At 41.5% G+C, this 12,816-nt stretch overlaps 1 protein-coding gene across 9 annotated transcripts in view; it reads right to left on the bottom strand.

Annotated features, from left to right (window-relative positions):
* The window catches only part of MTMR3 (myotubularin related protein 3), a 158,689-nt gene that overhangs the window by 36,408 nt on the left and 109,465 nt on the right, over positions 1-12,816 (bottom strand). For 8 of the 9 annotated variants that reach the window (XM_062182649.1, XM_062182646.1, XM_062182645.1 and 5 more), the window contains 2 exons: positions 6,793-6,875; positions 3,387-3,553 (listed from right to left, as the gene is read on the bottom strand). In XM_062182649.1, coding sequence (XP_062038633.1) covers positions 3,387-3,553; positions 6,793-6,875 — 250 coding nt within the window. The remainder of the gene's footprint in view (positions 1-3,386; positions 3,554-6,792; positions 6,876-12,816) is intronic. The other variant, XM_062182651.1, reaches the window with a different exon arrangement.

Below are 12,816 nucleotides of genomic sequence, written 5' to 3'. Positions count from 1 at the left end.
AACACACCAGGACAGAGCCATCACCAGAATCCAGCTGCAGTGAGCGGCAGCAAGGACAAGACACGGACAAGAAGCTTGCAACTTTAAGGCCACTCCTTCTGTAGTCTGGGATGGGGCTAAGAGCAGAAGGAAGAGTTTGGTAACTGCTTTTGCCACATTTACATGTGCATTCCAACAGCACTGCTGAGACTTCTTCCAAAATTGGGTAAGACATAAAGCTGTGGCCAGAGTAAGGGCAGCTTACAACTATGACAGGTTCGATACCTAGTAGGATTACCAAGGCAACAGTGTAGTTTTCCCATATTTTTCTTCTCTGGTCCATTCAAATAGTCCAGATGGAGAAGAACCCATAAAAGGTTTTATTCACTGCTGCACGATAAAGCTAACTTAGTCTATGTTTGTGATCTCATGTACCAGTGCAGATTACACAAAGGTATCACTCTGAAATATCTCAAGCGTTGTCCCACCCTCAAGATGTCTTACAAGACTGTGGTTGTCTGGTATGCTCTTATTTGGTGACTAATGCTATAGCTACCACTAACATTGACCACAGTGGGTAAAAACAGAAGAATAAGATTGACTGGCTTTAAAAATGCCAACATGAACTCTTTTTTTTTTTTTTTTAATAAAATCAAGTTTTTCCTCTGTACTTCACAGTGAAAATAAATAAAAGAGAAAAGCCACAGATACAGACACACTCAAACCAAGCCACTGAAATACAGTAAAATCCCAATGAGTGGTAGCAGGTAAACTTCCATGCAAATTGTGTACCTTGGGAGCAAACACAACACAACCTCTACTCACAGAGCAACTTCAACCCATCAGTTACAATGGCAATACTTGGAGCTGCCTCATTTCCAAAATGTTTTCAGAAGCACGGCACCCAGAGGCAATCAAACTTTACTGAACTGAACTCAACAGCATTTAAAAAGTGGTTCTTCAGGATACCTGCATCAGCTTGGGCAGGAAAAGCATAAATGCCCCAGCTTGAAGAACAAAGCAAACAAGTACAGAGAGGATAAATGGCTTACCCAAGGTTATGTTTTCGATGACACAGTAAGATTTGAATTCAGATTTTCCAAATCCTAAATTAGTACTTTATTCCCCACAAGACCCCAGCACACACACACACACAAGAAGAGAGAAAACACTGATGGCCAAGAATACCAGATTTCAAGAAGGGAAGGCCTAGGGTCCCAGGCCTTCCCACCTACAACAGAGCCACATATAAGTAAACAATAACATGAAGTGCTGACCTGGCTCATCTAAGGAATCCCCTAAGAGTTGGCTCAAATCTATGAAAAACAACTAAAATTACCAAGAGAATAAAGAAGTCTTCTTAAAAAGATGAGAATTGTTGTTCTAGTTTTGAGAGAACAAAATAGGAAAAAGCAAGCTTAGGTGACTAAATGCTGGCAAATCAGAGAATGCCTCATGGAGCTAGGTGTCTTAAAGTTTTTACCTCACATAAAGCAGCAGGGTGAACTCAGTTCATTATCCTAGCAGAGAGTGAAAACTAAAATTTTAATAAGATGCAAGGGTTTAATAAGTCAGTAAATATATACCTAGGATTTGTGTACTTCATTGCCTATAAATTTTACCTTTTTAAAAAAATTGTTGTCTTTCATTTTATTTGAAAGGCAGAGACAAAGACAGAAAAAGAGATCTTCCATCACTGGTTCACTCTTCAAATGCCCACAACAATCAGGGATAGGCCCAGATCAAAGTCAGAAGCCCAGAACCCAGTGTGGACCCCCCAGGTAAGTGGCAGGGACCTAAGTAGTAGGACTATCATCTGCTGCCTACCAGGGTATACATTAGCAGGAAGGTAGACTGGAAGCAGAGCAGCATGGGCTTGAACGTAGGCACTCTGATGAAGGATGCAGGTGTTTCAAGCTGCAAATTAGCCACTGTGCCAAACGCCCATCTTTATAGAAAGTCTACCTTAAAAAAAAAATCCCCCAAACCTAAAAAGAGCCATAAATAAACCAAGACATAAATGTAAAATGTGGTAATACCTCAGTAAGGATGAAAAAAGAAGAAGAGAAGTGATGACTAAGAGAGTGACCACAGGCACCACAGAGTCCTGTGGACATTCACGGTCCGTGTGGCCTCTCGTGGATGACTCTGGGTTCCAACGACCTGGACAAGCTCGTGAGACACCTGCATGCTGGTGCTCTCCCAGAAGCTCCATGAAGGCGAGCACCTCTGTTGTTCAGGTTCTATATCCACAGCATCCCACAGTCGGCTCTCACAAACAGAACTGGATTTATGTCCCAGCACTATCACTGACTAGTAGTAGGACTGGAAAACAGCTTTTACTTCTGAGCCTCCCTCAATTCCCTTGGTTCCCCAAAAAGAAACACCAGGCTATCCTGCCTGCTTTGATAAGGTCTCAAGGAGCAAACAAAAGTACTTATCAAAGCATCTTGGAAAATAAGATAAAGCTTAGGTTTGTTGAAATTTAATTAAATAGAACAAGAATATGAACCAAAAAGTTTCAATCAGTGATGGCCCAGGAAACAGACTGACATAAATACAGCTAAACTAGCCTTGAATGTGGAAAATGACTCACAGCAAATTTACAAGATGAAGATTCAGAATTAAAATTTCAGGGTTGAAGAAAAAAGTCCCAAGATCAAACTACTTCATCATTCAGAAATTTGACTTTGCTTCCAAAGTCAGTCTAGGCAACACAGTTCTATTTCTATATAACAGCATGAAGTTTACAGAAAACTACACACAGAGAAACATGACCTTGGTCAAAGCCATTTCTAGACAGAATGACAGTGAATGGGGCAAAGACTGCTTAAGGAGTCAGGAATCGTAGGTTCCAATACAGATCCAGTGTCTCTACTCGTCCCTGAGGAAGTCAGCTGGCTTCTCTGGACTTCCATTACTTTACCCAGGAAAAGGCGATGACAAGTAAGCCATGACTTGAAAATTCTAAGACAGCGCAAGGTCATTTTATATTCCACTATTTGACAGCCTACCCTAACAGTTTTGCAGCTTTTTTCACACTACTTGTATTTCCCCATCATCTAATCAATGAACTCCTAGCCAATCCTCAAAGCCTACTAAGAAGTTGCTTTTAATGTCTTCTAAAATATGTTCTCAATATTCACAGCTCCCTTCCACTGGGCTCCTATAACATCCATGTAACTTTATTTTAGTTGGTTTTAGATCCAATGTACTGTGATGTTAAGTTTACTGGTCTACCCTTTCCCTAGAAGGCAGGAAACATGTTCTATAAGCTTAGAAGTGTTCTCCAAAATATAAATCGACTGAACATTGGAATGCTTAGACATCCCCTTTCATGTTAAAGTCATTTCCCACAGTCATCTGATAAAGCCTCTAGCCACCTGCACATTCCTGGAACAGCCTACCTGGTCTGCACAGGTCTCCGTGTTGCTCTTTTTCACTGGCATAAACCTCCATGCACCAGGCGTGGTAAGCAAATGAGAAGAGATCTTCTATTTTAGCAGGTGGTCGGATTGCATTGTTTAGTCTCTTCAGCCACTCTTGACACTGCTCAAAGGTTGAAAACTGACACCTTCGTAAAATCAAACAAGTACAAACACAATCAGAAGGCAGTTGAGAACACAACCTCAAAAAGCCAGCATTTCAAGAGTGCTTCCTCACAGTGAAGCGGCAGAGGCAGTCATTAACAGATTGTGACCATTATAATAAAAACAGGTAAGAGGGCAGGTGTCTGGCCCAGCGGTGAAGATGTTGGTTGGCATGCCTACATCCCACACTGGAGGACCTGGGTTCAACATCCAACTCCTTGTCTGTCTCTCTCTCACTGTCCACTCTGCCTGTCAAAAAACAAAAACAAAACAAACAAAAAAATCCAACTCTACCCCTGAGTGCAGCTTCCTGCCAATGTAGACTACGCCCTGGGAGGCAGTGTTGATGGTTCAAATAACTGAGTTCTTTGCCACCCACTTTGGAGACATGGATTGAGTTCCCAGTTGGCTTAGCCCTTGCCACTGTGGGCATTTGGGGAGGAACTGTTGATACAAGCATTATTCTCTCAAATAAATTATTACAAAAACCAAAAACAATCCCAACAAATTTCAGCCAACAGTGCAAAATGTCAAAAAAAAAAAAAAAAAAAAAAAAAAAAAAAAAAAACACCACAACCCTGAACACACAGAACACAGATTTTTCTAAGTGAACGAACTGTCTTCTGAGATGAGTGACTTTTAAAAGGCTGACTGACTGACTGATTTGAAAGGCAGAATGACAAAGAGAAAGGAACAGAGGAGGATCTCGCATCCACTGGTTCACTCTCCAAATGGCTGCATCAGTAAGTCTGGGCCGAACAGAAGGCAGGAGGATCTCCACGTGGTGTCAGGGACCCATGTATTTGGGCCATCTCCTGCTACCTTCCCGTGACATCAGCAGGAAGAGGGATCACAGATGGAGCAGGGGGACCTGAACTGGCAGCCCACGTGCAATGCAAGCACAGCAAGCAGGGGCTTAGCAGCTGCTGTGCACGACTCTGACCCCGAAGACAGTCACCGACAAGTGCTCAGCAAAATGGCAGCGACGTCCATGATGGGATTTCTCTCTTCCTCTTCCATCAGAAGTTGTATGGTTGGTCTTTTCAGGAAATATTTCAGAAAAGTCTTTTTTGTTTTTTATATTTGGCCAAATTAAGAAACAACCCACACAGTACTTTTAGCTAGTTGGGAAGTAATTGCAAAATTTGTCTGTTTAGCAATTAAGACAAATCATCACCTTCTGATCCAAAACAAAGAGGTTACTCTGAAACTTTCAGCTGGGATCATGCAGAGAACAAAACAATTCTATCAATTCCAATTTCCAGTATATACAACCAAGGGGTTAAAATAATTAGTGTAAACTGATTTGCTGAGGATGTGTTTAACTACTTTGCCTTTTTGGATGCAGCATTAAAAACAAAGTAATCAATAAACAAGATTTTTCAATTGTAAATTGTAGTCACTATCAAAAACAAGCTAAATCTCACCAGCTAAAAATTAGCTTCCACAGTGGAAGCCAAGGGAAGGGTCCTTAAACCTCTCCCTCATCCCAATCCATGTGGCTCAGCGAGATGCCAACACCAGAACAGGTCAAAAATGATAAAAGTAAAAACTTGCAGAATTTAGGGGGCCAGCATTGTGGCATAGTGGGTTAAGCTGCTGCCTGCAGCACCAACACCCCATATGGGTTTGAGTCCCAGCTGCTCCACTTCTGCTGGTGTGCCTGGGAGAGCAACTGAGAATGGCCCAAGTGCTTGGGGCCTTTTACCCACATGGGAAATCTGGAAAGAAGCTCCTGGCCCCTGGCTTCGGCCAGGCCCAGCCCCAGCTGCTGCAGCCATTTAGGGAGTGAACCAGTGGATGGAAGATCTCTCTGTCTCTCCCTCTCTGTCTCTCCCTCTCTGTCTCTACCTTTCAAATAAAATAAATTAAAAAAAAAAAAAAAAGCTTGAAGAATTTAAAACTCCTGGAGCTAATAAAATCAACACATCCAGGCATCATTTTGCAAGCATTATACTTAAGACTAGAGCAAATAAAAATCATCAATAGACATTAAACTTAGAGACATTTTGATAAGAAGCAAGGTATTTCACAGCATCTCCACCTGGCTCCCTACAGACTTGCTTAGTTGCTAGGAAGAAAAATTTGCTTACTGTAGTAATCAAAACTAACATCACCACTGTGGGAAATGTGGACACGGTTTGCCTGCAGATGTAAGACAAAACCCTGCAAAGGATCTCACATTGTGTATATAATACTGCAGCTGAGAATGCATAATCTCAATTAAACCTTGAGGAAGAACACAATGCAAGAAATACTCCATTAAAATAAAGCATTATATTCATAAAAATGTGAAGCTGCTAAAATACAAAGAAAGGCTGTGGAAAACAGTCCACATTAAAGAAGTCTACAGCACTGTATCAGGCAGAGTAGTATCTGACAATGCATCCTGTACTGAAGGAGGTGGGGTCGGGGGGAATGCTATAAAGGACATCACTATGTCAGGTGACAAAATTGACATGGACAGAAGACTGAATAAAAGTATTATGAATGTAAAATTGTGAAGGTTACAATGTGGTTCTGTGAGAGAATATCCCTATTCTTAGGAAAGCCTACATACACTAAAGAATTTGTGGGGTTAAGAGCCATGATTATGTAACTTACTCTCAAATTTTTCAGAAGACTCACACACACACACACAGACACAGTCCACCAGGGGATAAAGTAAATGGAGGTGGAGTATTAACAACAGGTGAATCTAGGTAAACATACACTGGTGTCCTTTGTACTATTTTTACTTTTGCATCTTTTTATAAATTATAAATTATTTCCAATTAAATTTTGGTTAAATTTTATTTATTTGAGAGGCAGAGACAAATGGCCACAACAGCTGGAGCTGGGCCGATCCGAAGCTAGGAGCTTCCTCCGGGTCTCTCATACAGGCGCAGGGGGCCCAAGCATTTGGGCCATCTTCTGCTGCTTTCCCAGGCCATTAGCAAAGAGCTGCATTGGGAAAGGGGAAGCCGGGACAAGAACCTGTTCCATTATGGGATGATGGCAATGCAGGCGGAGGCTCAGCCTACTATGCCACAGCACCAGCCCCTCCAATTAAAATTTCAACATAGTAAGATCATGTTAAAGATAAAATATCTCAGGCACTAACTGCTCAGAAAATACTAACAAGACTGATTTCCAAAAGATGCTCTTGCTAAGTTACAAACCATGGATCCATTCTTTAAAAAGTATCTCCCACACTAAACCACAGCACAAATACATCACCTACCTGATAACTTTGCAGTCTTTGCAAGTCAAATGAAGCTGAAATATATCTCGGCATTCAACACTTTCTATAAGCTGTAATGGAACCTGCAATTAAAAAAGAGGTCCCCTTAGTCAAAAAGGCGATGACCCTGCAGTTATTCAGTGTGTCCAAAAAGAATCATTACAAAGCTCTACAGGCGAACGAAGCAAACAGACCTGCAAATTCATCTGGACCCACTGTACTCAAGCAATTAACACAGAGTGAATCAGGGCTTTCCATTTTCTCTCTGAATCAGATGAATCAATGTCATGTCACAGCAGGAAGATGGTGAGCTCAAGAGAAGGCTCCACAGTGGCATGGACACCAGCAACAGACACAAACGCGTCCCTCTTCTCTCATTCGCCTTCCACGTGCTCGTTAAGATGCCACAGCTTCCAATGGCTCGCAGTGACACAGAACAGTAATCCTACCTTTTTTATAGCAAAGAACTATAAAGTACACATGGGACTAGATCAGTTGTTTGCCCCCAACTGATAAAATGGGATATGGCTAAGTTAATAAGAGCAAAGGGGCCCTGTGAAAACATTGGCTATCTACACTGCCCACAGGGCACAGAGAAAAGGTAACACCAGACAGCAGCTGCTGGTCAGCCTCTCTTAGCACAGACCCACAGTACCCAGAAGGAAGGAGAAGGCCACACAGTGGGTCAAGATCCCAAAACCAGCTAGGTGTGACCTGCTTCAGAAGACCAGGTGAGGAGCCCTGTTTGCCAAGTGGGGCTTGAGGTCTGAACACTCTGGAGTGGCTTCCTCCCTGCCTATCTGGTCAGCAGATTCTACGAGCACAGACCATGTTTAATAGTAGAAATGGACCACAGAAAAGGAGAAAGGAAGGAAAACATTCGAATAGAAGGTAACAGGACTTGTCCCTCTGTCTCTCAAATTATTCTATTCAAACTCTAGCTTCAAAAAGGCAATTTCCAAACCTTCAAAGGAATGTGAGATAAAATAATAGCTGATATTCTTATTCCTTGGAAAGGGGTGGATCACTTGTCTCTAATACTGTAGCAAGCCCAGCAAAGATGTGGCTCTGGGAATCTCAAGTAGCATTCCAATAATCACGCTTCCCATGAGAAAAGGGAGGCAGTGTCCTGTTAGCCGTGCCAGTTTCAGGACACCCTGCCTGCCAACCCTACCCCACCGTGCAGATGCAACAGTCAGCAGAGAGAACTCTCAGAACAAGGATAGGGAATCAAAAGCAGTCCCGTTCTAGAAGTCTGGGACAAAGAAACAGGAACGGGGCGGGGATTAAAGAACAGGAAAACATACACGTACACAAACACGTATACACACACACAAAATTACTCAGAAAAACGGCTGAGAGTTTCTACTTCAAGACTGGAGTCCTTGTGCTTCTAAATCTATAATTTATAAAAATTCCCTTACAATTTTAATAGGACTAGCAGTAAGAGAAAGACTACAAAATCTTGCTGTATTCTGAGAAAAGAGCTTTTGACCCTCTGTTTAAGTCCTTAACCCCAAGATGCTGGGAAAAACTGCAATTGATGCAGCTAAAAATTCTTTCAAGACTTGCACAGCTAAGAAGGAAGACAAACAATGTATCAGTAGAAATAAATTGTAAAGGAGGAATGTGGGGAAGCAGACAGACATCTGAAGAGGACACTGACTTTGTTCTCAGGCCAGTCTTCCCAGTGCAACAGACTTTCACATCCCTTTTTCCCCTCCCACTAATTACCTTATTCTGTCTACCCCGGGAGTGGGGTGGGGGGGGGACTAGCTTTCAGACAATTAAAAGATCTGAATTCTAGTCTCAATTTTCTAGAATTTTACCAATTGGAATTCTGCCTATGTCCTTCCTGGCTTCCGTGTGCAAGTCCAGTCTTCTCTGCCACAAGCCTCTGGTTTTTTCAACTTGAGATAATCGTAAGTTAGGGAATCGCAGACACAGGGCCTGGGGCAGGTGGAGTCAGAGCGAGCATTAGGAATCCACGTGGAGAGGCTGTTCTCCCTGATTCCAGGTCCTCTTCAACTGTCTTTCCTTACAGTTAGAAGACATCAGCTAATGTCATTAGCACCTGCTAGGGGAACTGGATCGGCCTGTGCTACTCTGCCACAAAGGATAGATAAATTTTATATCCCCACTATTATGCCAGAATAAAACACTTCAGAACATGCAAAATATTTGCTATCTAAAAATGCATTCAATATGCATTTCATGTGTTTTAACACTGAAAATTTAACAAAGAATAAAAATGTTGTTTTATGCATTCTAATCAGACGGCAAATACCCACAAATGACTCAAAACAACCATGTAAACTCAAGTCACAGATATGCAAAACAGATTTTAATACTCATGCAGGCTGTCACATGCAAGACAGGTTAATCTGCAGCAAGAACGGGGTCATATGAAGGAAAAAACCTAATTATATCACATGGGTCCCCTTTTAGGTTCCCTCCACCAACTGGCTCCTCATCTAAGACAGAGCAGGCCTTCTTTTTCTCTTTATATTTCCAAACAAAACATACTAAGTTTCTCTACTTTTTAAAGGCCCACCCCATTGTTCTAGGCTTCTTAACTTTACACATATAGGAAAAGGATCTCAGATCTCTTACCATTTCTGTAACTAGACATACCTGATTTTTGACCTCAGAAGCAAAGACTACAGATGCTGGAGCCAGGCCATTTTACAGCTCACGAAGGTTAAACCACTGCACACTGTAAGTCAGGGCCAGAATCCGTGGCTCTCCTGTACCCCGCAGCTCAGGCAGCTCATCCCACCAAGATGGTGCGGCAGCCTTTCTCCTATAAGACTGCCCTTCTCTCCCCATGAGCTCTACTTCAGTTCTTCTTTCACAAATTCAGTGCTATCTATCAGGGATCTTCAAGGGGAAAACAGAATTTAAACCTAGATTCCTTAGGTAATTCCATGCATGGAAGAAATCTAAAATCAGCTTCAAATTCTCTCCAGTCTACTGATTTAATGTCCCATGGCAATTAATTTTTGTTTTGCTCCTTTCTCTTAAATCTTCTACCTGCCAGGTAATTTTCCCTTTCCAATGCTTTTCCTGTTGTAATTTCCTCCAAATTCATGTTCAAACAATATATTAAATATATTGATGCTTTTAATAAATTATTCGAAAGGCCAAAAGTTGTATAACAGGCACCAAAATCCTTAAGAAAATCAATCCAAAAATGAAGAGCAATGGTTAGAAATTTTAACAGACGTGCATATGCATTAAAAATTCAAAATTGGGCATGCATTGTGGCACAGCAGGGTAAGCCACTCCTTGGGACACCCACATCCTGTATCTGAGTGTCTGGGATCCAATCCCACCTCTGTTTCTGATCCAGCTCCCTGCTAATGCACCTGGGAGACAGCAGATGATGGCCCAAGTGCTTAGGTACCTGCCACCCACAAGGTGGACCTGGATGAAGTTCCAGGCCTCTGGCTTTGGACCGGCCCAGTCCTAGCTGTTGTAGGCATTTGGGAAGTGAAGCAGCAGATGGAAGCTCTTGCTCTCGCTCTCGCTCACTCGCTCTCTCTCTCTCTCTTCCTCTCTGTTACTCTGCCTTTCAAATAAAGAAATAAAACTCAAAAATTCCAAAGTACTATCACATTCCAGAGGGATGTGGTATTATCATATCCTACACCATATTCCATATTGATTCATTTTAGATAAATATGTGTATGTGTCTCTGTGTCCATGTGTACATTATTTTTAAGCACCAGATTTTAAAAGTAGGATAATTTCAACATTTTTAAAAACAAATGCCCTTTGTACAGCCTGAATGGAAAGTATTAATCTATATACACATCTGAAGTAAAAATGGCAGTAACAAAAGGAAAATAAAGGGAAGCAATGAGTCTAAACCTAAAATGTGTAATAAACTGTAGAATATATAGGGAATAAATCTTGTCATTTAAAAACCGATCAAAGAACGACAGTTGTCATAAAGACCCACACTCTTTACTGCCCACCTTTGACATGTACAAGTTACCCCTCTAGCACTGGATTAAGAGGCTACTGCTCATACATGAGTGCTAGGCCAAAGTGCATTAATGTTCAAAATTACCCTCTCCTGGTGCATGGGAATGGAGATAGCTGCTGGACTACTGCTGGACAAAGGAAAACCACTACACTTTTATCTTTTTTCCTAAGAGAGACTGATAGACCTCACTGGAAATAGAAGTTTTAACATCTTCTTAAATACTAATGTCAATTTTACAAATTATTTCTGGTTGAAACTCAGACATTTTTAAAGGTCACAATCCATTCTGCTTACAAATGAACCATGGGGCTCTATCCTTCCCCCCCCCCCCCCCCAGACTGTTCTCATCATGGCGTAACGCTAGGACTCTGGTGAGAGAAGGGCCTCATGCAGAGAAGACACCTTTTGCTGGTTGGCAAGGTGAGCATCTGTCACTCAAAACAATCTGCTCCAAGCACAGGCACAGCGACCATCTAGGAGTCTCATGCTACTTACTGGGATTTCAGAAGCAGCAGGTTGCGAAGCAGTCTATTGAATTATACAACAAAAATTGTTTTAAACTTCCACGAATTCTACTTGAACACTAAATAAATTATCTAACCTAAAAACAAATATACCTATATACATGTAAAAATGTAATTTGGCAAATGCACAGAACTGAAACAACCCATACTTCAGATGCTACAGATGAGCTCTATTACAGAAATTCTTGTATCATATGAATTGGAAACTTGATACTCAGTGAACGCATGTGGATTAAAATAATGATGCTGATGGTATCTAAAACTACACACGCATTTTACTCAATGTGCTGTGAAATTAAAATAGAACATACGGTATCAGGTAGTTATTTAAAACTTGATGGTAAGTCATTTTCTCAAGCGCTAAATGTGTTGGCTTAAGGATACAAAATGATGTAAACAGGCTAACACTACACAGGCTGGCACATCTGGGATCTGATGGCTTACACGTGTCTGATTTAGACATAACCACCTTTAACAGGGGCTTCTTGATGCACATATTTTCTGAAAGATTTATCTGCAGAGTGAAGGAAACCACCAAGGGCAACCACATCAACTCTGCTCTCCATTCAGGAGTGGATGCAGGAGGAGTCACCGTTCAGAGTAACCCCAGGTTTCAGAAAACCTAGCTAGCACTAACCGGGATAATATCTGTTTGAATGGAAGAGTTCTAGTATCTACCAATATGAAATGTTTTGTCACTGTAATGCCAAAATATTTTTGCACAATCACTTTCTGTATAAAGTCATTATCTTGGCCTTTTAAAGTGACATGCAGACTCTATATGCCTTAGCTGGTAATAATGCTAACACTGTAAGTGAGGTAATGAGTCAAAAATAAGGACAATGGTGAGTTTCCTTAAATATTATATGTTGATCAAAATGAGGGACCAATAATCCCAGTAAATAACCGACTCCTACACTAACTACAGATCAATCATGGCCCAGGCCTATTTACATAGTTTTAAAAACAACTTTGTATCCAAAGTGGGGGAGGGGATCATCTAATGTCCATTTCAATCCCTATTAACTTCATTTCACTTAATATTTGCTGAATATCAAGCCATCAGGAAACAAGTTGGATCCTGGAGACACAAAGACAAATAACCAAAAATTACAAGGTGTCTGTGAATGTTATAAAAGCATATTCAAGATAGAGCAGGGATCTGGGGTAGCTGTCAGGGAAAGATCTGGGTTTGAAGGCTTCACAGAGTAATCATCTCCTAGACCGAGTCTTGCCGGAGGAAGGGAAGTTCCCTGGACCAGACGAGAGCATGCAGAGCCATGAGGTATGGCTGACCAGTCCAGAGAGGCTGGCTTTGCTCGTACAAGGGGAAGGGGGGCATGGCAAAGGCAGACAAAAAAGCTGTCATGGACCAAAGATCACACACAGCTTCACATCATGCTAGATTTTTGATCATCTTCTTAAAACGGTAAAGAAACACTGAAGAGCTTTAAACTGCTGAATGACATGATTCCTTCCAAAAAACCCTATCCCCACACGGATCTAATG

Source organism: Lepus europaeus, chromosome 23 (genome assembly GCF_033115175.1).
Source record: "Lepus europaeus isolate LE1 chromosome 23, mLepTim1.pri, whole genome shotgun sequence".
NCBI lineage: Eukaryota > Metazoa > Chordata > Mammalia > Lagomorpha > Leporidae > Lepus > Lepus europaeus.
Note: the sequence above shows the minus strand (reverse complement) of the source record. Positions and strands in the feature narration are given on the sequence as shown.